At 39.3% G+C, this 27814-nt stretch overlaps 1 protein-coding gene and 1 long non-coding RNA gene across 3 annotated transcripts; one reads left to right on the forward strand and one right to left on the reverse strand.

The window, feature by feature from the left end:
• Positions 1–973: 973 nt before the first annotated feature.
• ATAD1 (ATPase family AAA domain containing 1) lies at positions 974–19066 on the reverse strand. 2 transcript variants are annotated; one of them, XM_062580789.1, is made up of 10 exons: positions 18955–19066; positions 15534–15709; positions 13823–13921; positions 13394–13514; positions 12312–12512; positions 11081–11187; positions 7951–8040; positions 5814–5864; positions 3015–3151; positions 974–2474 (listed from the first exon to the last, which is right to left on the reverse strand). In XM_062580789.1, exons 2-10 carry the CDS (start codon positions 15693–15695, stop codon positions 2354–2356), a joined length of 1089 nt encoding a protein of 362 aa, XP_062436773.1. In that variant the 5' UTR covers positions 15696–15709; positions 18955–19066; the 3' UTR covers positions 974–2353. The 2 variants fall into 2 exon arrangements, with proteins under 2 accessions (XP_062436773.1, XP_062436771.1); XM_062580787.1 differs by lacking the exon at positions 18955–19066 and adding an exon at positions 17894–17987.
• LOC134143090 (uncharacterized) lies at positions 17988–27814 on the forward strand. Its single transcript, XR_009959035.1, has 5 exons — positions 17988–18203; positions 19375–19462; positions 23995–24032; positions 27136–27234; positions 27522–27814. It is a non-coding gene; the product is annotated as an uncharacterized LOC134143090 (long non-coding RNA).

The following is a 27814-nucleotide window of genomic DNA, read 5'->3' on the forward strand; positions in this document are numbered from 1 at the left end:
CTACCAGCACGCAGCTTGGGCTTCTCCAGGTGTCACAGCTACCAAGATGTGCTGGGAGGACTTCAACGTCAAAGCCACAACTGAAAAAGGAGTCGCTACCCAAATGAACTGAGTACCTGAAGCGCTCAAGGTGGCACAAGCATAATGTAAGCATTTTGAGAAATCAAGTTGAAGTAAGGAGTACTATTCACATTTAATTTCAAAGCATATCCTTGGACTTTGAGATCAGACTCTCTCAGAGCTAGCACTGATGTTGACCTTCTGAAGTAGTAACACGTTGTCATACAGGGTGTGTCATTTAATTTGATTGGGGGGGGGGGAAAGCAGCACCATAAAATTTCCTCTCACTGAGGACCAAGGGAACAGGGAAACATTTTCTATAGTTTACCAGAACTGCTGTACTCCTGCATTTTCCTCGTTCACTACCCTAACAGCAACTAAGCTTTGCTGATAGTTATTCTTTATAAAGCTCTGCTCCTTTTCCTTTGGAAACTTTCTAGCCCTCTCACTATTTCAGTATTTTTGTACAGACTAAATTATCTTCCCTCCCTCCCTGTTGGAAGAATACAAATTATTAGCATCTGCAGTATTGCTTATGTAACTTTTTTCCCCTATAACAAACATGACTTGTGGGATTAGCGTTCCATATCACAGATCTATTATTTTGTTGATAATTTGTCTCATTTTCCATGTCCTTGTGTCAGACCATATAAGAAGACCATTGTATTGACCATATAATTACTTCATTTTTTGATATGGGAAAAATTCTAGAGCAAAAACAAAAAACAAAACAACACCGTCCCCCAAAACTGCCCCCCAAACCTCATGTTCAGTACTCAAAGAGATTAAAATGAGTCAAAACTAACATGCATTCTGTAAGGGGTATTACAAAACTTGGGTGCAAATGGAAGGGACTCCAGTTACGAAGCTTTTTGTGGCTATAAGCTTAATGGAAATTGTCATCAGTACCTGATACTGTGTGACGGCTGGCTCAGAACGTCTTTATTTTACTTTGCACCTTCTCTCCTTTTACACTGTATCTTGCTTTCAGTGCCTACCTTTCTTCTGCAGCTAAGATACCTGTGACATAATATACCATCTCTTAGAGTTTAAAAATTCTCATTACACATGTATGTTAAATTAGTCCACAATTCATGGTGCTGAGAAGAAAGTTAAATTATAAAAATCTATTGACTAACATCAGCAAAAAGCTTTGCCACTTACATTTTTTTAACCCTTTGCCTTTATCGCATTTTTACATAAATTTATTAAACTGTTACCAGCAAGAACAGCATAACATTGCTAAATTATATTTTTAAGTCTAAGACCCAGTCCCTTCAGTTTTGCAAATCAGAGCACGTGACAAAGCAACACATCACAAAACGTATCCTCTTGCCTTAGTCAAATACTACACATATGACACTCCATTGTACAATGCCACAGTGCTGCAGTGGGTCTTCTAGAGAAGATTAAGTAGCAGCAAGCTCTCATTACAATATGTAATAGATCAGAAAGCCACAATTTTTCTGAGAGCTTATAATATGTGGGGCTTAATTAAAAGACTGGCTAAGAAGATTCTACTCTATAATTGCTCATATCAGAGAAGGAAAAAATATAAAAATAGCATTAAAGGCATTAAATATCCTCAATAGCAGGATTTATACAAAATGAAAAGTATTCAAATGTTTTTACAGTAGTTTACTATCTTCACTAAATGGCACCAGACTTCAAGTGGTCATGTGAAAGAAAAATCAGTAACATTTTTAATTTTGCCTGAAAATTATTCTAGAAGCAGAATTTCTATCTTCATTTTTGCTGCTAAAAGGAAGAAGTAAATGTGAATTGAATATTGATGAATCTTTAATCTATACATCTGATTTGGCTTGATTCAGCAAGTAGAAAAGATTTTCCATACTCAAGTTATCTACAGATTATGTCTATATATATAAAAAAATGTGTGGATATATACATTTCATACATACACACACACTTGTACATATATACACAAACTGGTAATGGATCATCTCCCCTCCTCACAGGTGACCCACTGAACCCATGCATCACATCAGAACCTGCTTTAAGGCTACACAGTGTATTGATTATGGGACAAAACACAGGCAGTTGCTCTTGGTCTGGGCTATAATTGTTCCACTTCATGATCTATTGTTACATTTCTAATGGCACATTACTAAATTTCAATAACTTAGAATTTGTTGTATAAAAACAGTTTCAGAAACATAACTCCCTTCTTCAAAGAACATCCCCACTCCCACCCCCGACATTGTTTTTACTAACTGATTACAGAAATCAACAAACTAAATCACATCAGAAACTGCAAACACATTCTTCAATCTTAATCTAAACTAACATGCATCAAAACATTCTGAAGTGTGGCATCCTTTGATTTTCTCATCTTTTCAATTGCCCTGTGTAGATCCTGCTGCTGCACAGGCCGGATTTCATCTTCATCATGGCTTTAAAAAAGGAGAAAAAAGAAAAAAAAAAAGAGAAAAATAGTGAATCAGGTGCTGCATAGGAACTATTCAGAAAGTGAAAAGTAATCCTTGACAACAGTAACTCTGATGGGGAGCCAGTATTTCTGGAAATGCATTCCTCTATCCATGCATATGGTTTGCCTTCATGAATGGCAGATAATCAGGAACATTACAACAAATAAAGTTACATGCACACAAGAGCGTTTCCAGCATCTAAGCTTGATAACATAATGCAGTAATACAACTCTATTGTTGGTTCTTGCCATCTCAAACTTGCCACTTTGAAACAAATCATCTTATTTTCACAGTCAGAATGAATAAAGATAACATTGATATTCTGCTGTATAGTGGCAATTTCTGAAGGAAAAAAAGAGAACCTACTTGTGAATCATAATGTTTAAAACAATCCTAAATTTGCAATGCAAATCAAAAGATACAAACTCATAATGGCACAATATACAGCACCGAGAGCATTCGCAGTTGCTGTTCAGCTATCGTAACACAGAATAAAACACCTACTTCTCTTCTTCACAGGCAGAATTAACGTATTCCCTGACACAAAGGAGTGCTGCATCCCGGCACATTTCTTTCAGGTCACTTCCTGAGAAGCCATCAGTTTCTTTTGCAACTTCTAGGAGATCTACATGCCTGTCCACCTGTTAAAAAATAAAAGGTGATAACTTTGAAGTCATTTACACTCTTCTCCTAGAGTACATCACATAATTGCCTCCAAATATTTTTTACCTGCCTTAAGATTTTTTTTCAGTTTTGCCTTTTTGTTTTGGAAACTAAATGGAAATTGTTTAGTTGCCTTGTGTTTTGAACTTATTTGTAAGAGTACATTTTATTCTCATAAAGACTTATGTTAACCAGTAACACAGTAAGGCTGGAAAAAGTTCCTGTCCTATTTACATTTTGCTCTTGCCACCTCTCAGTGCAAAAGAGGAACTCCAAAAACAGTTTTTTGCTGAGTTACTGAACAGCTGTGCCTACTTTATCTATGTGCTTACCTTATCTATTTAGTCATCTATGACATGGGGAACTCAGAAGCAGAATAACATGTTTAACTCCAGGCATTGTATCAGAGACAGAACTCAGACAAGCAGCCAGAAGAGCCTGCACCTCCAGTCAGGACCTAACATTTATCCACTTCTTTCCAGGATATTTTTCCAAGACATCTGTGTTTCCTTTTTTATAAAAGTTAAAGACAAACTAGTCTAATGAAAGTGAAGGGGGACATTTTCTAAGAGGGAATCTATTCCATGAAATTGCTAACTGGTGCTAAAGGCAAAGCCCCATATGTAATCCATAATCCTTCCAACTACCAGTTCAATAAATCAGTGGACTCCCAGGGAGAACCTAAGAATGCACTGACATCCACTAAGCACTCTTCAAATTGCTCATCTTCCCTCCCACTTTTCCTGAAAGATAACAGTTAAAGGTGACACTGTCATGTTCGCTCAGATCTTGGTCTTGTACTTGAGCTCCCTCATCACCACACGACAACTCTACATGCAGCACTCTGGTTTATGTCTGCAGCAAGTCATGTGAGTCCCCAGGTGTGGAAAGTCATGCAAAATTGGCACCTGACTTACTCTAAAGTGTTGTCCTACAAACAGTACAGCCCTGCTGTCTTGGTGTGCTTTGCTATAACAACACCAGCATTATCTCACACACAAGTATCAAAGCCAGTGATAGTCAACTGTTGATCTGCATATCATTGCCTAATCTGGGGTTGAAAGCTAATCAGAAACGATGCAATGTAGCTGGCTGAGAATTAACATGGAAAACAGGCACTTTGGATACCAAGCATTAACAAGGATTTCCTTTGGAATGAGAAAGGAGAAACAAGATCTTAAACAGGGAGGAAAAATAGAGGCATGACATCATGGGAAGGAGTCTCCCAGGAAGTTTGTTACTCTGGCTGAAAACAAGCTGGGCTTGAGAGATCCAATTCCTCCTCCTACTAGATAACCAATATAGGCTAATTTATTTTTTTAAAACAAGTTACTTTGTGCTTCCATGATTCACTGCTGGATGCTTGATATCCCTTACATTTTGTAAAGTCCTTATTCAGGAGCTGATTTGTGTCTCTGTTCAGGCCATACAGCCAAGGTGCTGCAACCCAAAGGTCCAGCTGCCAAGACAAAGGAGCCACAGCATTCACTTATATGCAAGGGCTGGCTGTTTGCAGATATTCAGGGAGACAATAAAGAAGCCTATCACTTGGCTTACCTCCCTAACAATTCCTGAAAATAAATTAAAATCACCATTTACAAGAGAATTTTTAGGTTGTTTGCAATCTTCTGCAGAGAAGCCAATATTTCCTGCAGGATACCTTTGGCAGAATGGATATCATGTCTGGCTTTTTGCTGGTCATGCTATTCAAACAATACAGAATGACTCTTTGCAAAATCATTTCCTTAGTATCTCAGCCATTCACAAACGATCAGCTTACATTAAGCATCTTAAAGGTTTGTGTTGGTTTTACTAATAAAAGAGTCCTACCTTTAGGATAGACCTCAATCAACAAATATTTTACAACGTTAACTTAATGAGAATTAGTGCTACTAAATAAGTTCTGTAGAACTTCAGTGGCAGGAACCTCTGTGGCTCAGGGTTCAGGTCCCCAAAAGACTAATAATATTGATCAAGTTCCATATTCTGCCAACAGATAATACCACTTGCGTGCATATCTACTCCTTCTCCACATCTTGGAATACAGACTGCAATATAAACACCATCTAATATTAGTAGCAGCATACATGGAAGGCCCTTTCCTCTAAAGAAAATACAGACTTTGAATCAAAATGGCAAAAGCAGCACTGTCAAAAAATGTTATTCTTCCTTTCTGAACTAGAGCCAATAAACTACAGTGTTCAAAAAAATTCAGTGTCTCTTCTTCCTGAACGAATGCTTCATGATGGCTTGAAATTTCTTTCACTGATCAAAGTGATTTCCAAACATGATTCATCTTTGGCATCTTTAGGGAGATAAATATATTACCTTGTTATATAATAGAGAAATGGAGACAGAGAAATTAAGTAATTTTCCTCAGAGACAGTGTTCCACCAAGAAATCCGAGACTACTACTGCTCTAGTAGAAGGCTTGTGCTTAAACCAGTACACAATTCTACTGCTTTAATTTGAAGCCACACCTGAAACCGCAAAAGATTCCTAAATTATAATCAGAAATACTCTGGTAGATAATATATACCTTGCTCCAAGACAGACAATTATAACACATATTTTCCACAACTCCAGAATTTGCAGCCATGACCACAGCAATTTAGCAGATTCATCATTAAGTCTACTTACATTTTCATTTTTCAAAATTAGCTTCAAGATTGCTTCTCTCTGTTTCAGAGCCTTAAGCAAAAGAGATTAAAGTTATTAAAGAACAAAAATAAATGTACTTAACATTTATATCAACTTTGCACTGAGTGGACCTTCAGTCAAATTTCAGTGAGCAGACAAGGATACACACTAAGGAAAGCTATCTGACTGTGCATGAGGCATATCAATCAGTAAAAATAGACCTAGGGTACTCTGATTCGAGGAGTGCATGAAATTAAACATTTGAGCATATGCATTTTTATTAACAATAGGAAAAGAAAAAAAAAGTGCACTGACAGATGTTTAGTCTTGCTTTGCCCTAAACAACAGCAGCTTTTGTCCGAAGTTTCCCCAAATCATCTTTAACAGAGGACTGACTCCCTAGATGTAGGGGGTGCTTTCAATATACGCTCTGATAAATCAGATGAAAAAGATAAACTGCCCTGTGTAAAAAACCTTTTTTAAAAAATAAATTCAATTCAACAGATCATTTTTGGGAAATTTTAAGCAATATTAATCATACACTGTAATGAAGTTATTAAAAGAAACAACCAAGTCCTAAGCATCTCCTTACTAAGAAAGTAAAATACAGGTAGTGATTTGTTTGTTTCTCCCAATATCAAACTTGTCCAAAATTCACTTTCATTAAAAAAACACCCACTCACTCCTCCAAAACTCACAAAAATACTTTGTAGCTGAACACTCCATATTCTTTCTCAAAAAAACCACTTCTGGCTATCATTTCCATGTGCCTTGCAGATAACTGAGTAATTTTGAGATGTTCTCACTTCCTAACCTTACCTTACATGTGAAATTTGCAAGGCTCTAGTCACGCTACAACAATACTAGGTGTTCATGCTTTCTGTCCAGAGCACATACAAATGATCTTAGCCCTCCATAAAAGAGAAATTATAAAGCCTGGTTGTACCACAAAATACTACAGACAAGAACAAGAAACAAGCTGGCTATAGCACAATAAAACAGTTACAGGTCCAGGCCTGAAGCGACACGCTTTCAGTTTTAATTCTAGCATTCAAGAGAACCAAGTCTTGTGATAACATTTTGAGGGATATCTGAAATTCATTCATCCTACTACTTATGGTTTGTGATAGAAAAACGTGAAAAAGTACCAAAATAAACTGCCATTGACCTTACTAATTCAAGGAAAACTTGAAGACGAGTTAGGGTTTATGCAACCCTATGAAGAGGCATCTCAAAAAAGCAGTTTTAAACACTGTTTCAGGAAGTACCTGCCCATTAAGACAGATAGCCGGTTCTTACAAGACAGATCTGGGAATGTGACTGCTCTATTGCACAATCAATACTAAAGGAGTAAAACATGCAAAACATAAATAATCAAGGTTATTTCAGTAGCCAGAAGGGAACAATGACAAACATAACCAAACTTTTTACAATACTGGCAGAACAATGTCTTGTGATAACACTAAGCACACAAATGCTTTTAAAATACTTTGACAAGGATGACAATTTATAGAAGGAGTTATATTGTGACAGCTGGCATAATTGATAAAGATATTAATTACTGTCTATTTGGTATAAGTCATGAAAGGTACAAGTATGGTCTTCCAGACCGACTGTTGCTCCTGACTGTAAGAGGCCTTGAACAGATTTCTTTTTAATGTGCTGTTTTCTAAAACACTGCTATGGAATTGGTCCTGATACAGATGATGCACCTACAGTTTAGCTACAGTTTGTGTGTAGCTAAACAGTACTTCCTCGCATACCACAGCTAACTGTGTTACCTTGCACTACCAAAAAGAGAGCTAAGGGTATGAGGAGCACAGCCTGCATTCAGAAAGGAAACAGAAAGATCGATAGCAAACCTGAGCTGAAAAACAAAACAGTAGGTCTATTGACCATGAACAGTATCCAGCACTAACTGCCATGAACTGACACAAGATGCCCCCTAGTTTTCTATGAGAAACTTCACTGTAAAAAACAGAATTACATGCACTTCTAAAAAAGCTAAAAACAGATCAAAACAGAACCCCATCTCTATTTCTCTGAGAAATGAAGACGTATGCTTCCTGGTTGATAAGACATCCGCTTATTGCTCAGCTCCTAGGCAAATGGTTTAAGCAAAGCTGGCCTGACTTACAGGTTGGTTGATGTGAAATCGGGTCGGCATTCTTCTCATGATTGCAGAGTCGAGATCCTGAGGACGGTTCGTAGCTCCCATCACTATTACCTGTATATAGCAACAGAGAAAACTAGTTAGCCTAAGACCAGGTTTTAAAAACATCATAATACTGGAGTTTCAAAAACAAACACATGACCCTTCCAAACTTTATCAACACGTTACCATTTAAAGACGTTACATAAGGCTTCTTGGTACTGATTTCAGCAATTGGATTTAAACAGACAGCTTAAGAAAGTTTTGGTACCACAGAATATCATCTGTGTAGAGACCACACAAGTTTGAAGCCTTCTGAGCCTAATTTCAAAGTTCAAGCAACGAGCAGTAACCCAAAACTTTTTTTTAATATAGATCTGGTTAGTTCCTATTGGGAACTGAGTACGGAAGGAACTGGAATGGAAGCATTTTGTTAAGGTATGAAAAACTTTGCATTTCAGTGCTATGTTAAAAAAAAAAAAAAAAAAAAAAGATGCAATTTAACAGCAGTGCATTAGACGCGTGTAAGCCAAATTCAATACAAGGAGAGTATTTACCTTACTTGATTGGATTCCAGTTGTTAGCTTAAGAGCAAATTTATTTCTAGTACACATCACCTTTGTGTTCTTATTTGTTATTTTAAGTTATGTACAGTGTAAATAATCAGTCAAGAAAATGAATAATGCCAGAGAAATTAATATCCTATCAATACAACTTCCTGACATACTTCTGTTCTTTTGTTTTGGATCACTGTTCCGCAACTGGCTCTAGGAGCTTCAGCAGCCTGTGCCCAAGCCAGGTTGCATTTCCTGGATCAGCGCGACTCTGCCACCTAGAGGCCTAATTACACGGTGGCAAATTGCTTCCTCCTCTCCCCTCCTCCTCCTCTCCCCTCCCCCCCCCAAAAACAAACAAACAAAAAAAAGAAACACACAAGCCAAAAGGCTCATTTGTAGCCAGGGCTCTGCAATCTACCAAGTCTCCTTCTAGCAGCAGTTATGCACACAAGTTCTTTGCTCTTGCATGTAGTAGATCAAGCAGGGGACAGCAAAGATGGTTTGAAGCTGCATCCAAGCTCCCTTGACTGTTTTATCAACTGGGTAACAGGCAAGTGTCTAAGGAAGTTAAAGAAATCTTTATGTTCAGCCTACTTCTTTTTCCCTACAAAGGCAAAGGAGACAATGGAACTATGCAGGTACTGGGATAACAGCAGATACACTGAAGAGCCTCCATGCGGGACCTCAAATGACTGGTGCTGAACACATGCTAATGATTTGGCTGAGCCTGAGCTGCCTCTTGCAAAGAGACATTACTATACCCATATTGTGCTTCCCCGAGGTCTGTATCAGGGCCAGTACTGGATCCAAAATATTTTTTCTCTGTACTACTAGAACTGAGGAGCCTTCCCAGAACTCAGGAGAAATCCGCCCAGAACTGGCTCGGTCTACAGGTTCTGCTAACCCAGGCTCCCCAAGGAATGAATGTAGCTATATACTGCTTCCAGACTTGAACAGGCCCTCAAAGGAACACAGCCTTTTTTGCCAGGCACTGTGCCTGAAGTTCCTTCTGGACTCAAAATTGTGTCCTTGGCAGGTTTAGCCCACCCACAGACAACAGAGCTGAACACACTTTTCAGGTGCAATCAACAGAGGAACAAATAACATGCATTACAACACTTATTTACAATTTCCTCTTAACATTTGGAATTCCTGTCACAGTAACAAAAGCCAAATTTAATCCTTAGTCAGAAGAAATTTGTTTGGCAAGAATCAAACAGGCAGCCCAAAGCTCCCAAGTAAACATCTGTAATTAACAAGAGTCGAATGAGCTAGCTGTCAAAAATGAGACAATACAGAAATGTCAAAACCACTGCTTAAAGAGCACTTCTTGAATAGCAATCGCATCTATGGGAGGAGCCTAAAAATATGGTATTGAAACAAAACACTCTTCAGCTAAATCCCTCCTCCAAGAAATCTCAGTTGACCGCAGTGTCTTCAGTCACCCATTACCATTGTAATTTATTTACTCCAGTGACCACCTACGATGCAGAGACCTATGAGTACGGGATAACAATGACTTGTTCAGGCTTAGTACACTGAACTCAAAAGATGGATAAAACTATATATTGTCTTACTGCATGGAATGAACAGTTTGACTTGTTCCAAGAAGTTGTCTCTATATTGGAAAAAAGATAACACATTAAAAAGCCGGAGGAGTGCATGCTTGCACTTAACTTCCAGTTAAGTGTTCATACCATCAGCTTCATAATAACAGCAAGCAAACACTCAGATTAAAAGCCCTTATGTATGTTATCTTGAATGTGTTCTAATCAGTCGCCAAATCAACTGGAAAAAAGTAGCTGGTACAAGCTGAGGAAAGCAGGAAAAGCAAAGAAGTATTTGTTCCACCCTAGACTGGAGTCAATTGCATCATTGGTTTTGTGTTTTGTTGGTTTTTCTTTTCTTTTCTTTTTTCTTAAAAAAAAAATCAACAGCTATTTTTTTCCCAAAATATAATATTGCCATTGAGGTAATGAAAAGGGAAGAGAAAAGCAGAGGGAGGAATACAGAATTGAAGCATGGCTCTATTTAGCAGAATTTGTCTTTTGACAAAATCAGCATTCCTACCTTTTCAGATTAACTCAAATAAGCTTTGCTAGTCTACTGCTTTTCTGAAGAGAAAAAAACCCTGCAACTAGGATGCATACTCAGATCTTTCAATACCTTTTCTGAAATAAGGTTTCCATTCACCTGGTAAAAATATTGTTGACAAGATATTTTTTTAAAGCCGTTTTGAATTCCTGATTTGGGCAGTTCAAAGTTTACACTTGTATTATTCAGACTTAAGAAACTTCTGAAAAGAGTATTTCTTAAAATTAAAAAGCAGGCAAGAACATCCAAGAAAACTCCACACAAGAACAGTCTTCTCAAGAACAGAAAGATCCATTAATATAATTCATCTCTCTCCCGTAATACATTGGCAATCACTAACATTAACTGGTAGACAAACTCTTGGCAATTATTACATGCAATATGCCACCCCTTCCCAAATGCTGTAATGCACACTAGTTTAGAAGAAAAAAATTGTTACTTTTCATGTCATTCTCTCTACTTACCTGACAATTATAATCAGTGTCCAGACCATCCCACAGGCTCATAAACTGAGCTTTCATCATAGCTGTAGCTTCATGGTCAGAGCTTGAGCGACTTCGTAGGAAGGAATCTGTATTAAAGGATTCAGTAAAGCAATTTACTTTCAGTTGAGCCATAGAAACTGTACACTTTTATTTCCTCATGTGCAGACCTATGTTATTCTGTCTCTTATGAATACTTTTTAAATAAACACTGTCAACAAGTAGAAAACACTTCTTATGACAAAGGATAAAAAAGTGGAATCTTACTACATTTTAAAATAGTTACTTAAGTATCACAAGAAATTGTCCCAAATCTTGTGTTTATTGCAAGGGCTTCAAATTTTCACTTTCCTGAATTCATTGAAAATTCAACTTTTACCTTTATTGCTCACACACAATTTGAACGTTCAGCGTAAGGCAAGTTAGAAGACACCAAAGCACAGAAGAACAGCAAGCTGCTGTTGCCTGAACAGGACTGATACAAAGTAGACTCTACACGCTGTTATGCAGTGCTCTAACTTTGCTAGCAGTTTCCTAAAGAATTTCCAACAGCTAGTAAAAACCTAAACTTCTCATACCTGTGTGAAATAAAAAACCATCTTAAGAAAATAACCTTTTCATAAACTGAAAATGGGGAGAGAGTAAAAGCTTCAACATATTCCATTTCTACAAACTGCATGACTGATTCTAAGAAGAGCCAGTGCTAAGGGACAATGAGCAATTTTCATTCAAGTTCACAGTAACTTAAACACAAATGTGACAAGTCTAAATGCACTGAGCAATTGGCACCTTTGCTGTTTTCCTAACTGAAATTTTCCTGCTACTTCTTCAGCCTTATTAGACTATTACTTCTGAGCTCTCCTAATCCCCTAATTTGTTCTGTTTCCTCATGACAAAAACTATTCAGTGTTGAAGTGTATTTAGGGATGAATTACCTGAATACAGAAGAAAAGCTTCCTGCAAGAACTAGTTTAGCTCAACCAAAAATAAGCATCAACTTGTTCTACTGTAATTTCCTCCACTGACACTAAAAAGTATAATATTTTTCCTATTTTGGCATCATTGCTTTTCTATACTATTTATATGACTAAACCTGATTCTATTATCATTCTTTTTAAAGAGCACGTAGCACTAGACAAATACACTCATCAACTTGAGCTTGCAGTTTAATGTTACTTTGTTACAGTTACTTACAAAGCAGATAGCTTTTTACCTATTTCATCAATAAAAATGATGGATGGTTGGAGCTTTATAGCAAGGGAGAAGACAGCAGCAGCCAGTTTTTGAGATTCCCCATACCATTTGTCAGTCAGCGTTGAAGGTTGCAGATTAATAAATCGACAACCTGCTTCCTTTGCTGTAGCTTTGGCGATCAGTGTTTTACCACAACCAGGAGGGCCATAGAGAAGTACTCCTGAAAAAGCAGTGGTGTTAATGATGTCTCGTAACAGTATACAAAACATGGATTAGTGTAATAGACATGATTGTGCACAAGTTTTAAAAGCTGTGAAAACAAGTACATAATGCCCCATCAAATCAAATGTCAGTTTTTAAAGATACCCTTATCATAAGATAAAAATATCTAAAAATGGATACAGTCAAACTGAAGAGAGACATTTGTTTGAAAGATGACTGTTCTATTTCTGTGACTGTAAATTTAAGATAAAATTGAAAAAATATCTATTTATTTTCCATGAGCATTTGATAGACCTTTTTTATAGTCTGTTTCAACCCTGCTAATACAATATATCCCAGAGGAAAAAAAATGGAGCCCAGATAAATAAAGCATCCACTTTTTAAACTTGTCACACTGAAACAATTTACACTAATTCTTTTCTAACACAGATGAAAATAAAACAATTTAAAGGAAAAAATAATTCAAACAAGCCAGAAACAGAGAATTACTAGAGTTTTTTTTTCTGGTAATGTGACTGATGACCATAAACAACATAATAGAAAGTCACCTCAGAGGGATAGATTAACACATGATGCAAGACACTAGTAAAATGGGGACCTTGCCCTGTGTGGAAAGTCTAGTTAAAAAGAAATGAATAATATTTTTCCAGACAGTTTCAATTTGTGACTTAAAAAGTAAGCAGTCTGGAAAAACTAACACAACTACAAAAGTGCTCCAGTTATTTGATTTTGCACATGAAACAAAGAAGAGAGTGTCATACATATAGGTAGTTATTAACAGTTATCAACTGTTAACCCATTTCTTCTTTTCTTTCTAAGTAATCATATATATATATATTTTTAATACCAATACATAAGTCTGTAGCATTTCCTTCCTACCCTTTGGTGGCTGTAAGAGTCTGGAATTCTCAAACAAGTATTTCTTCTTAATGGGCAAAATGACTGTGTCTTTCAAGTCTGTAATAACATCATCCAAGCCCGCAATATCACTCCAGGTTACCTGATATGGAAAAACAGTATTAGAAGTGGTCTTTGTAGTCCCTGCCAATAAAAAATACATCGATTTTCAAGGAGGCCTCATAAAAAGCTTCGAAGTAGTGTAAAGCCTCAAATTAAATGATTAAAAAAAACTCATTCTGTTTGTAATGATGCAATTTTAGTATCAAATTACAGAAATATTTTCTGTGTATTTTCACGGACATACGTATGTATGACAAATAAAATCATCCAAAGTCATAACCAAGATCTTCCCTGCCTGAAGTGCTCTTATAGGAAACAGGGACAATTGTGCAGAGAACAGTGTCTTACATGCATACTAAGTGGGTCTACGAGATGTGCAGCAATGCTCATTTCATATTCAGTAAGCTTGACATTTTTCACTCCAATCTGCTTCATTAGCTTTTCAGCCTGGAGGAAAAAAAGAAAAAAATTAGAAAAAGAAATTGGTTAGCTAATTCAAAAATTAGTTTTTAAAGAGCTGCTATTTTCAGTCTGAAAGTTAGAAATAAAAGCTTCAAAATAGCTTAAATCATTCTGAAGTAGAAAGCTCTATTTCCTAATGACTTACTAGTCACTTGAGAGAAACCAAGTCACATGTCTAAGTTCCCATCAAATAAGTGTCAAACTAACTTCCCTCATCCCCCAAATCTACAAGTCATATATCGTGACCATAAAAGCAATCAAAACAAACATTAAAACGCTAAGTTTGTTGTCCAGAATAGGGCTAATATATAGGTAACCCCAGTACAGAACCACTTCCATAAGCTGTATAGGAGTTTTTAAAGCTTATACAGATATATTACGCTTCAAGTCAGTTAGTTCCTACAAATTTTGTAGAGTATTCAGATGGAAAGCCTGGAACTCATCATTAAAGATAACTCTAGAGAGCCTTCACATTTCTGCATTACCTTCTTTCACAACCCTGCAAATAACAAGAATGTTTTTACGGAAAATACCATTTGTGTTATTCTAAAAAAAGACTGTATCAAGGAGAGATTCATATATTTTTAAGAAAAAAAGAAAAAAGGTAATGCACAGAAGTTAGTCATTTATTTTTCTCTGTATTCAGTGTTTTCTTTCTCTCCATTTAAAAGGAAAAGTCATTTGTTGTGTCAACATACTTTCACAATTCAGTTTCTCTTTACACTCAATTTTGCGGTTAAATCTGACATGCTTTTGGGATATTGCAATCTCTTATATAATTGTTGGCACTGGCACAGATTGTGAAAGTTGACTTTTCAAGACAGGCCAAACTTTTAACTAAGGATTTCATTAAAAAAACAACCCATCTCTGCCCCCAAACAGAGTTAGGTTGCTCAAAACTGCTGCAATGTTTCAACATTTTCCAAAGGCAATACTTAGCATTTTTCTTGAATTGCACCCAAATCTTTTCTCAAAGCATTAACTCCCATGAATCATTCTAGTTCAATATAAGGGACAAGGCTTTTCACTTTTTTCCCCTCCCCTTTCCAGTGCATTTTGACCTCTGCTGGGGAAGGTGCAGGCAAGGTGCATGCTACTCTTAAAAAGGAAAATGGACAGTAGTGTTCCTCTTTGTCATGAGTAACTACAATCTCTGCTTTTGCCATTAGCTTCTAATTGTGAAAAAGCTGCACAGAGGTAAGTCACTTCTGCTCAAGGTTTTAATATGCATCCAAGAGACCGATGAGAGCATTATTTAATGCTACTGCTACTTAGCAAAGCTGTCAGAAGCAGAAGAAACTCTGGGACCACACACCTACAGATGCTTCAAGACAACATCATACTACAGTTGAGCATTTTTTTCACCACCGCCAGCTAGACATTTCAACTTATTATAAAATGTAAGTACTGAAAATGCTAATAGCATGGATTCTGACATTTACTACAAAAGATCTCTTTCTAATTTTCTGATTTCTCCATATCCACATGCTTTTGTTGATTCCTTTGTTGGTTATTCATAGTCCAGTTTTCAGTTGATACATTTCTGTGTATAAACAGTAATTAATGAGATAGTCATACATGTTTCTGTAAACCCTACCTGTTTCTGAGCTTCTACTTTTTGCTTTCTGGTGGGATCAATGGCATCTACCATCCATTTAATGGTAAAATACGTTACGGCACCAAATATTGTTAGACGAAAAATTAAACCAACCACCTCATTCCGACTCAGTGGACGTGAAAATGCTTCGGCATGTACCATTTTGCTTTTCAACCCTAAATGTAAAAATGCAGGATGGAAAGAAAGAAAGAAGGAAAGAAAAAGTCATTAAAACTGATAAAACGTCTGCCTTACATTTAAGCACCATTTTATAAAAACTTGTTTTCCATGCAGAAAATGGGCATAAAGTTTACCATGAAGTATCTCAACAGTAGCACAATGCCAAGATATTAAACTGGATAACGTTAAAACACACAGCAGTGAGAATATGATGATGATGTTTCAACTCCATTTTTCTTAAGCAGAGAGCAAATGGCAGTAATAATTTGAGACTTACTTCTGTGATTGAATAAATTCAGAAAGGTCCTGATTTCAGTCCTTCCCTCAAAAAATCTACATTCCTTTCAGCTCTACATTACCTTACTAAGAAAGATTATTTTATTTCAGTGCCAAGTTTGTATTTCCATTAAGGTTGAAATTTTATGACTATTATTGACTTCACAATACTAAGTCATGAAGATAGACAACTACATTACTAAAATATGGAATTATTTTCCCTAAGAGGAAACCTAAAAGAAAAGCACCCAAGCGTCACATTCAAAAAAAGATTTATGATTTGTTTTTGGGGGTATAACAAGGTTAAGAGTTGGAAGAGTTTTGAGCTATTAATATCTCTGAAAAATTGAAAATGCTGGATGTGACACACAGCTATCAAGGGAAAACTCTGACTGCTGTAGGAGCCAAAATCAGAAAGCATAGCTCCTTCAAATTAAGGGAGCTTGCTAGATGTGAAGAAAAACTCTTCCTAAAAGATACAAAAAATGAATTGAAAAATTGAAATCCTCTTTTGACAATCTGCTTTCTACTGAACTGGTAGGATCTCAGCTTGAGAATTGCAAAAGCCCTATTCATTCACTGCCTGATTTTTCTGTAACAAGGGCAAAATCAAAGACAATTCCTTTGGCAGTTTCAAACTGGCTAATCTCCAAATTGAGCTGTCAGCCAGGGAAACACTGGACTACCTACAGCCAAAATATCCTTGAATTCCCTCTCTCTTGTCTAGTAGTCATATTATGTTGATCCTATATTCAGATAAATGCAATAGTAATGTCATACCATAGATTTGATTTAAAGAGATTCAGCAGACCGGAATTAGAAGAAGCACCATTAAATGTTTGTCAAAAGACTTCAAGAGCTCGTTACAATATTCCAATGTTGACTGCTAAAACAGTTTTGGTTTTGTATTTAAAATTTGTAAATTAAGAACATTTCTGTACACTAAGAATGTTTCTGTGAAATGTTTCTACTTGGAAATTAGTTAAAATTTTCTGTTTAAGTGCCCATGCAACTAATCAGAAGTAGTAGATTCAGCATATTTGCTTAAAATTTATTGGTTAAAATAAAAGGGATAAATATTAACAGATGAAAACAGCTTAAAATTTTGCAAACCTTGCTCTGAATGCTAATTATAAGAAAAGTTTTAACAGAAGAGACTTTTAAGCCTTTTTAAGTGTTCTGCAGTTCTGTTTACACTAAATTAATTTTAGCATTCTTCTCTATATAGATTGCTGATATAACAGCAAAGATAGTTAACTGAATGCCAAACTAGAGTTCTGTGCAGCTATTGCTACATTTTCATCATACATTGGAATAATTCATTGTTGATGTTTTTATATAGTTCTGCTTGTCTGCATATCAACACTTCAAACAAAAAAAAAAAAAAAAAAAGAAAAAAAAAAAAAAAAAAAAGGAGAAGCTGTGCTGGTTCCTTTCCTGTTCCTGTAGCATGACTAGAAGGCAGTTAGGTAACTGCAAGAATTTCTTGTCTCTCCTTGAACACTTAAAGCAAGGAGCAAATGCTTTTCAAGTCTGTAAGTACAGGTAATAGCTGAAAAAGTCCCAGTTGGCCTACCTTTCATTAGCTATAAAGTACCTAAGGGTGGAAGCAGGGACAAGAACTGAGCTGATACATTTGCTGTCCCTATCCTACCCCTGCTGCTATTGTGTGCTCCCTGCTGCTTCCTTTGTGCCAGCGCGGGTGCTTGTTTAGGATCTCCCTTGCCCTTTAGTGAGCCAGTTCAGCTCACCAGACTAGCAGAAAAAAAAAGCCAGAAAAGGATTACTTTTCTGCAAGGTTGGTGAGATGAATCATGCCACCAAAGGTCTGAGTAAACCGACAGATAAAAGGGAAGGAGCAGAATGGCAGAGGCAAGAGAGGGAGCACCCTTTTTGGCACTTACAGACCCTAGGGTGCTTCCACCACCCCACAGTGCTCTCCCTGAAGGGTGCTTGCGGCTCTCTGGCCTGCAGTCTGCCAGGCTGGGACCTTGCCAGGAGCACCAAGTGCCAGCGCAGGGGCAGGAAAGGGGTGGAAGGGCAAACGCTCCTTGCAGCTACATCCCCGCAGGCAGATGCAGGCTCTCAGGCCGTGACTGGGACCGGCTTCTGCCGTCCCGCCGACCCAGGGCCGCCAGGGCAGAAGCCCGCCCCTCGGCGCGCTTCCCGCCGCTACGCCGCGCCCGGAGGAGCAGGCCTGGCACCGCCGCTAAGGTGAGAGGTACCCGCCGCCGCCAAGGACGCGTAGAGGGCGAGACTGCCCGGCCGGGGCAAGGGGAGACGAGCGAGCTCCGCCGCGGCCGTTACAGCCGGAGGCGGGGGGAAGCTCGCGCCGTGGCCGTTACAGCCGGGGAGGGGAGGAAGCGAGGGAGCTCCGCCGCGGCCGTTACAGCTGGGGAGAGGGGAGGCGGGGGGAAGCTCGCGCGCGGCCGTTACAGCCGGAGGGGGTGTGGGGAGAGGCGAGGGAGCTCCGCCACGGCCGTTACAGGTGGGGGGAGGGGAGGCGGGGGGAAGCTCACGCCGCGGCCGTTACAGCCGGGGGGGGGGGAGGGGAGGAAGCGAGGGAGTTCCACCGCGGCCGTTACAGACGCGGGGGGGGGGGGGGGGGAGGCGGAGGGAAGCTCGCGCCGCGGCCGTTAAAGCCGGGGGGGGGGAGGCGAGGGAGCTCCGCCGCGGCCGTTGCAGCCGGGGGGGGGGGGAAGCTCGCGCCGCGGCCGTTACAGCCGAGAGAAGCAGAGGGTCAAGCGCCAGGGGAGGGCAGGCCGGGGGTGGCTACACGCCGGAGCCGCGCCGAGGCGGCCGGCGATGCGAAAGCGGGCGTCGGTCAGGGCCGGCCCCGCCGCCCGTGACCTTCCGGCGGCCTGGCAGGTGCCGGCGCGGAAATAGGGCCCGGTACGCGGCGACGGCGGCGGGTGCACACTCACTCCCCCTCCCTCCCCTCCTCCCTCTGCGCCCGCTCTCTCACACGGCCGCGCGAACCGGGGGGTCCCAGCGGCGGTGGCCGGACGGGAGGAAGGCGGCGGTCGGCAGCCCGACCCCTCAGCGCCTCGCTTGGCGGCGGCCGCGTCCTTCGCTTCCGTTCTCCGGCCGGCTTCCGCGGCCCGGCACGAAGGTTCCGCCCGCAGAGCGGGGCGGAGCGCGCTAAGGCGCCGTTAGCGGCCACCGTGGCCGCGGCTCCCAGCCGCGGCGTGGAGCGGGCTGCCGGCCTAGCAGCTGCGGGCCGGCGGCCTGCGGGAGGCAGTGTGTTCGACTCAGGCCCCGGAGAGGGCACTAAGAACAGTAGCGGGCGAGAGGCGGGGAAGCAGCCGGTGGCGGGAGGAGAGGTGGGCGCTAGGAAGCGGCCTGAAACAGCCCTCCCGCTTTTTCTCCGCCGTTTCAAACGTAGGGGGCTTTAAATGAGGCCAGGCTTGCAGCTCGTGGCTTTCCTGAAGCGTCCGCTTGACAAGCTCCTGTACATCTTTCTGCGCCCTGCAGTGAGTATTCTAGTCTGTGGACTTACCATCCTAGACTACCTTACCTCAAACTTCACTCGTGCTGTTGTTAGTCTGCTGAAAACAACCCCCAAGGCCACAGATACTGAGTTGATGTCTTCACAGCAGTGGGCTTGGGACATAGAGGGTTTGGATGTTTCTCTTTTTGCACAGGTATCCTGACTATAATTGCTCGTTGTTTCAAGTTTTAATTTAATAAATATAAGCAGAGCAATTTAAGAGAACAACTAAATAAAGAAAAATGTCTGTTTTCCATCTGTTGCATCAGCAAGTTACATACTAAGGTTAAGCAGAACAAAGTTTAATACATATATTTATTATATTAGTAATAACCTACTGACTAGGACTTACCTCAAGTAAAAAATGGCCATGGTTCTTTGATAAAACTATGGTATAATGTTTTGTCAAGTAAGTATGACTATTCAGTAAAAATTTTCCTTCTTCCATTGTACTAATGCCCTGTTCCACCCTTCTCTTTCTCAAGGATAACTTCTAGATTAGAAGTTTATCTTCTAGCACCCCAAGCCACCTAACACTGCAGGTGTCAAATCACCAGGACACTATAACACAATATGTCTATTAAGTGATCAGTTCTACATATGAACAAACATAACATCATGGCCAGAAGATATTTAAAACAATATGAATATTGAAAGGTTCTATTTATCTTCTGGAAGTATTTCTTATTATTTAAATGGATGTTTAATACTGCCTGCATAATCAGTTTCAATGGTAACACAAAGCTGTTTTTACTATTTGCAATTACATGATCACAATGATAAAAGGTCTTATTTTCTTGTTTCTCAGTCACAAACTGTTTTCCTTAAAATTTCAAGCCACAGTGTGGTTCTGCCATCAACTACAAGACTCATCAATGCCAAACTATTTTAAGAAAAATAAACAGCTGTGAAAACATGAGCTTGCAGCAAAATGTTTTCTATATCTATAGCCTATGTAGATATACATATTTATTACATTTTCAGGCAATGTAGGTGACATGCATTCACATTGTATGTGTAATGTTAAAATAGGTATGGAAAACTGTGTACTTTTTAAAAATAAAATCTTAAATATTCACATAAATTAAATATCTTAAATGTCTCTACTCCCATCAAAGCAAAATGATAGATGAGTCATTAAATAGGTCAGTTTCTGAACTGTTCTTACTTTATGTCTCTGTAACATGGAACTGTGTTGTTGTAGATAAACCTGAAGCTTGAGATCTATTTTTATCTGGAAAAAATGGCTTCAAGATATTTGGAAAAAATAAGATGAAGCTCAACTTCATCTTATTTCAGAATTTCAGAATTATTCAGGAAAAAAATAGATTCCAAACTGACTAGTAAACAAGCAGCCTGACTAACTGAGAAAATACAAAGTGTCTACAGAAAAGAAAAAAAAATGGTTATGGAGAGCTATTGATCTGTTAATTAAATAGTAAGTGCTGAGGAATTTTAGCACTAGGGGAGCATTTTAGTGCAGGGTAGAGACATCTGAGAGAGCTTTAAGAAAAGCTCATTTGGATGTGCAAGGAAATCCCTGGCATTGCAAACTCCAGTCAGGTTAATATGCCCTGCTTCAGAGAAAGTAACCTAAACATTTTAGATGCTGAAATATCATTCATCCATTAAGAAGCTACAGTGGTAGAGCTTCCCATATATTCCTGTTAATGTATTTCCAGATGGTTCAAGGTTAATTACTTTTTATGTCCTTTTTTTCTGTTTTTCCTTAATACGCCCTGATTATTTTTTTCCTTTCCTTTCCATGTTTTCCTTCTTTGTGGGGCTGTCCTTCCCTTCTCTGACTTCAGGCAAATGGCTTTCTAAGCTCCTGCCATAGACCTAGCAGAAAACCTCAGCCTCTCAGAGTTGATTTTTTTTTTTTAAAAAAAAAAAAAGATGTCACTGAAGTCTTAAAACTTTCATAGCAAAGGTATCTCAATATTGTAGAAATGTTGGTTGGAAGGGACCTTCGAAGGTCCCTGCTCCACCTTATACTCACAGCAGGTGTCACCAGCACTAGGTTAGGGTCATGGCTTGGCCCACTAAGCCCGGGCACCGCCGCCGAGACTGAGATCTCCTGTATCTGTGGTGACCTGTCCTAGGGCTGTTCCCTCTCTCAAGGAAAAAGTGTTTCATTACGTACAGCCTGAACCCCCGGGGCTGTGATCTGTGGCATTTTCCCCTTGTTATGTCATCTGTCGCTGCAGAGAAGGGTTTGGTCCCATCCATCCCTTCTGTCCCTGGCCATCCTGCTGCAGCCAGGGCCTGCTTGTAGACACCCCACCCCACTTGAGCATCCCCATGGCCAGACCCAACAAGCTCAGCTCCTTCCCATCTCCTTGTGGATCAGGTGCTCCAGGCCTGGACCTGCTTTGCAGCCTCCATGGGGCCTCATTGGGGTCCCTGCACCCCAGTATGGATGTATTTGGCATCCACCTACTCCAGCACCATGTAGCAGGGATAATAATGTCCTTCATACCATTGAGGCTATATGGCAAAAGCCTGCATTTCTGCATTGAGGAGGGATGGCCCAGACCTCTGGCAGAGGCAGGCACACGTGCACGGGAGCACCATCTGGATGGCGTAAGGGCAAGCAGAACACAGCAGCCTAGGAGCAGGCATATTGGCATTAGCACCTGCAAGAAGGCTGGGAACGCAGAGAGAGGGGGCTCCAAGTTACCTACCTGACATACTGACACCAGCACAGAGCTTGGTCCAACTTACATGACATGTAGAATGCAGGTTTAGCTGCTCTTTCCTTTAACTCAGTGGTTGCAAGTAGAACAACCCCAATCAAAGGACTGGCCAGGTCTTAATGGATAACTTAATAGAAATACTCTGCACAGCACAGTTGATAACTGTGATAATGTATTTTTATTTTTTTTTATGATTGCTGTAGAAGAATGAACAAACAGAGCTCCAGCTGAGAAGCAGCAGCATTTCAGAGGCTAATAAGGCAAGTTTGGAAAATACAATAATTGGCTGATTTGAGATGCTGCTAGAATCCATCAGAAGGAAAATCATCTAAATTTAATAATTAATCAATAGTTTTCTGAAAGATGTTGAGGCAATGGACTTCAAATTTCAACTTACATTGCAAAAGAAAAATAGTAACTTCTAACAATGCATATTAAAACAGAAAATTGTCCAAAAAGGTTAAAATGGGGGTTCTTTCTAATGACTGTAATTAGTCAAATGTCTTGGCAACTTGTCTGCTGTTTTTTTCAACTATTCTGCTCCTTCACCAATGTCACTGATTTTTTAGAGCGTTTTAGACTTAGCTTTTCTCTGAGACAGAGCCTTATGACTTATTTTGTTCTTACTTGTAATTTATATATTGTTCACGGGCTTAATAAAAAAAAATCCAACAGCTCACTTAGGAACCTGTTTTTCAAGAGCAGTTAACTTCTTATGCAACATTAATTTTACTACGGGATGGGTCATTATTAAACATCATCGCTTGTATACACAAGCAGGAGATGCTTCCCCTACAGATGAGTCAAGTGAGAATTTTTTTAGCTTTTGGATACAATGACTTGTGGAGCAGATCTGCTGCTTCTGATCTACAGTTTTTTCACTGTACCTGTTCCACTAAACTTTACTTCTCAGGTAAAACATAGATGCAATATTTCCTTCTTATACCTGCTCACTAGCTCATGTTAAAATCCGGACAGTCTCCTCAGTGATCCAGATAAGATGTGATCTCATTACAATCCATCCATCATCAAATCAGTGAGGTGGTGTTTTTGTCATTAAATCTATATACAAAAAATACTTAGGTTCTCAAAATTGTGATTTTTACTAAGGTGCTTTCCTGGCAGTTTTGGTTTGGTTCCATTTATTGGATTACTATAACCTACATAAAAAAAAATAATGTTGGAAACAACTTTAGTTTCTTCAGCAGTATTGCAGGTTTCCACCTTTCTCTGCTATGTGCTTCTATAGCTTTTGCAAATAAAAGATGTATTTAATCAAAGAATAAGTATGTGTCAATATCTGAGTACATCTATTGATTTACAAAAGGCCTTCCTTTTTCTACTGCTCCTCCAATATTTTATGGTAAATAAAATTATAATTTTTAGGCATATTTTTAAATCTATGTAGAATGTGTCAACAGTTTCCCTTTGATGCTTTATAAAATGAACAAGATACAATCAGTGATGCTGACAGTTTTTGTTATTAATTTGAGGCTTATACTAGTTTTTATAATCAATCCTCTGGAATAGAAAAAAAGATAATCATTTATTTTACTGTCTGTATTTCATGCACTAGCAGAATGGTATTGTGTTTGAATTACCAATGCAGTCAGAAAATATTTAGGACTCTTCTGTTTTTTCTCCCACTCTTAAAAAAATGACATCTGTTTTGTTGCAATTAAGGATAAATGCAAGCACACATACAAATAATAAAAAACTTCAAACCTACATTTTATTACAGCTATTTGACAGCTGTGGCACTAACCTTCAAAGAAAAATCCACTGCTAAAAAGTTCTTATTTTTTTTTTCTGATAGATGCAATTTTTCAGAAGCCAAACAGGGTCAGTTTAAAGGTAAGGCTGATGCTTCTGTTTTTTTACTGCGCAGAATTCATAACTTACATTGGATCTTAATTTCTCACATGTTGAAATACAGTTATTTCTTGAATCAATATTAATTTAAAGTGGCAAGAATTACCAGTTTCATCCTGTTTTACTAAGTGCACAGACAGTGTCATAACCTTCTTGAAGGCTCAATATAGGATTTAACTAATTCTAAAACCCGATCCTGCATGAGTCTCAGAGAGGAAAGACTGGTCGTCTTACTGGAGCTTTCCATGTTTGCATAAATCTAACCATGGAGAGGGGCTGCTGTGCCATCACTGCTGACACATGAGCTCATGCTGTCCACAGACCATGCTGTTCAGGAGCTGGTGCTGTTATCTTGGTGCTGAGCCATCAGAGGCTAACACTTGTTAGCCTTGTTCCCAGTGGCAGTGCGATTTGAGCCTCAGTTTTCAATTCATATCTTCTAGTGAAAGTCTGAAAGAGAAAGGTACTGGAAATCGGGGGCTTATACGGAAAAGGAAAGGTCTTTGTGGCAGCTTCTGTCCTCGCCCATGAGTTTCTCATGCTTCCAAGTTCCTGTATCACAGGTACTGTGGATCTCAATGTCTGAAATATGAATAATGTATATCCAGCAGTAAAGGAAGACAAATCTTTGGAAAAGGGAAGACACACCCCAGAAGCAAGGGTCTGATACCCAATTCCTACCCAGACCCCAATACTACAAACTTGCGTCTAGTCAAGTTTACTTGTGGTAGTAGATCCACTGAATTTGGTGGCTTCACTGCAGTCATACAGCTTCTTACCTGCATAGGGCTCACTTTGTGGAAATGCTGCAACTGGCTTCATCACTCAGAAGGCAGCCAGAAATTTGTAGGAAATTGGAAGTGTAAGATTCCTGAGGACTCCGTTTATGTAAAAGAATCCCCAGGTGAGAGGCAAAACAAGCAGGAAGTGCATCTTCTATCAAAGTACTCGAGATAGAGTTCTTCAGAGAGAAGCGAGCCAGAGTTCCCCACGCATTTGGCATCCTGTGGCTACTGGGATAAATCAGCTGAGTTGTGTGCAGTTAAATGAGATGTAGATGGCAGGGTCAGGGAAATGCAGAGCTGTTGGAGAGACCAGCTACAGGTGATGGGTATGTTCCACCTGACCCTGAAACTTTGCATCATACATTATGCTTCCTAGTTAAGGACAGATCTAGAAACTAGCAACATGAATTGATCAGACTTTCTGAGCCACAGGTTGTATTGTATTTTATAGCTAATTCTTTCACAAATCTGTCTAGTCTCCCCTTGAATCCCTATAAACTTTTAGCATCCAAGACATTTGGTAGTGCAGTTCCACAGTTTAACATTATGTCATGTCACTAACTACCTCTCTTGGTTGTTTTGAACCTGTTGCCAGCTCATTTCATCTGGTGTCCCTATATTTTATATGGAAGAAATGTTAAAGAAAACAGTCTTTGTCCAATCTCTTCAGTAACTAACGTTTTTATAGATCCCTAGCTAACTTTGCCAGGGTGAAAAGTTCCAAACTTCATGGTTCCTCACTGAAAAGCCGTTCTGCAGCTTTGGTCATCCATATTTCCCTTTGCTGAATCTTCTTCAGATGTGCTCTACACTTTTTTAAATGGGACCTGAACTGTAGACAGAGTTCAAGATGGAGACATACCATCAATTTAAACACAATTATTTTCACTCTCCCTTTCCTATTAATTCCTGGCATAGTCATGCAGCTTGGATAATGGGATTTCAACAGTGGTTGCCATTACAAAGATTGTCACTGCATAGCTTGATGAAAATCTATCCCAGGACTTGCTGGCACAATAGCCATTGATAGGATATTTTCTGCTCAGGTTGCTTTTTGGTCTTGTTCTAACCTGGACTCAGGAAGCTAGCCAAAGGAGTTTCAACTGAGCCATATCGGCTTCCTAGCGACATGTCATGTAGTTGGACGTTAGAAAAAGAGGGAGAGACTTTACGCTTTCAGGACCGTTAGAAATGTTTTAACACATGGTTTTGATTTGCTAAGCACAAGTATATTTGCCTATGGATAACCTTTGAGTCCAAGGCCTAAAAGTAGGCACGGCCATGAAATCTTTTCATGGGTTCATTGCATACATTTGTAGGTCAGAAAAGAACATTATAATCTGGCTGTGCACACTAGTTGATCCCAAAATAACTGTGAGCTGCCACTGTGAATAGGAAAACACGGCCCTAAGATGTCTTAGGCGCAGTGTTTCTAGCAGAGTTTAGAAGGGATTAATACCATTGTCCTTGGCTTTGGCAAGATACCATCTAGAACACTGCATGCCATTCTGGTCGTGTATATTGAAGAGAAATGAATAAAACTGAAACTGGAGCAGAAAGCCACTATTGAGATGAAGGAGAATGGAAAGTTAGGCGAGCTGAGCTAGCTTAGCCTAGTCAAAGGCCAAGATGGACGTTTCTGGCTATAAATGCACAAAGGGTAAATATGATGGAGTAAGAGCTATTTAAGGCCAACACTGGCACAAGAACAAACGGATATAAACCAGTCACAAATATATTTAGCATGAAAATCAGAAGAACGTTCTGGGAACAGCTTCTCAGTGGGAATTACGGTGGCAAAAGATCTTAAGATGAAACTTGATACATTTGTGAAATGAATTATATAATACAGCATTTGCAAAGGCTGGAGGTTGCAGTGACTCAGGAGATCCTTTTACCTTACTTTCCAATTTATTTTGACCCTGTTGAGGCACAGCATGCCTTAAATTCCTCTACCTGTTCTAACCATCTGCAACTAGACTTCAGCGCCTCTCTTGAAAGTCATTAAAAGATGGAACAAGACAACGAATTTATCATATCCTTTGGAGTACCTGAAACATGAATTCCTGTTGACCGTTTCTCAGAAAGGAAACAGTTTTAGAAAGTATTGTCTAACATATAAATAAAAATTTATATTATCTTTTTATATATATATATTTAAAAATAAAATACAGTTGACAGGGACAGTTGACAGTGTTGCTTATCAACCAGTTTTCCATAGTATCTAACCAATATGTAAGAGAGACATTATGATTTGAGTTTCCTGCTCAGATGTATTTGATAGTAACTGTATTATCTAGGGTACGGCCATGTAAACCATGTGAGTTTCCTGCTTGTGATCCTGGGAGTTCTGTCTTCATTGCGGTCTGATGGTTCTATCAAGATACAAACCTTCTTAGGTAAGGTGCTTTTCACTGCCAGCCTCAGAAATATTTTACTCACATGCATGAATTAGAACCTGGATCTGTTCTTTAGGGAGATTTCTGTCAGTTTACATAATCTGTTTCTCATAGAGAGAGAGAAGAAAGGCAGGCACAGGTTCTCCCCATTAGGCCGCTTCTTCCAAAATGTCTCTTCTAGTTATACTGGGAGTGTTTTCTCTTCTGTTTTTATTCCATGAGGATTTTTGGAGAAGTCCATCATTCCTTATAAAACTAACAACTGCCTTCTCCTTCCTTTTAAACAGGCTTTCTTCAAAGGTACATTATCCTTGATCTGCACAGAGTATCCCTCAAGTTACTTACTGTCCACCATGAGAATGCTTCATATGAAGTTATACATTCTAAGCTGCCTTTAAGTATGCTGTTCTGTATTACCTCAATGGGCTAACATTTCACCTGTCTGCACAAAAGAAAAAGCCACAGCCGTATCAAACTCTGATAATGATAGTAAACTGAGGCTCCAGCCAGCTTTCATACTCAGAAGTCCAACCTGGGATGGGCAATCGTCACTGCCTTAATAAAACAGTTTTCGGACTTA

This window comes from Rhea pennata, chromosome 7, assembly GCF_028389875.1.
Source record: "Rhea pennata isolate bPtePen1 chromosome 7, bPtePen1.pri, whole genome shotgun sequence".
NCBI lineage: Eukaryota > Metazoa > Chordata > Aves > Rheiformes > Rheidae > Rhea > Rhea pennata.

Bases quoted from the DNA above. Each gene is read 5' to 3' on its own strand.
- ATAD1 (XM_062580789.1), bottom strand. From the start codon at position 15,695: ATGGTACATGCCGAAGCATTTTCACGTCCACTGAGTCGGAATGAGGTG. The intron at 12,513-13,393 runs GTAGGAAGGAAA...CTGCTTTTTCAG, and splicing joins ACTCTTACAGCCACCAAAGG to GAGTACTTCTCTATGGCCCT. The intron at 3,152-5,813 runs GTAAGTAGACTT...ATTTTTTAACAG, and splicing joins TAATTTTGAAAAATGAAAAT to GTGGACAGGCATGTAGATCT.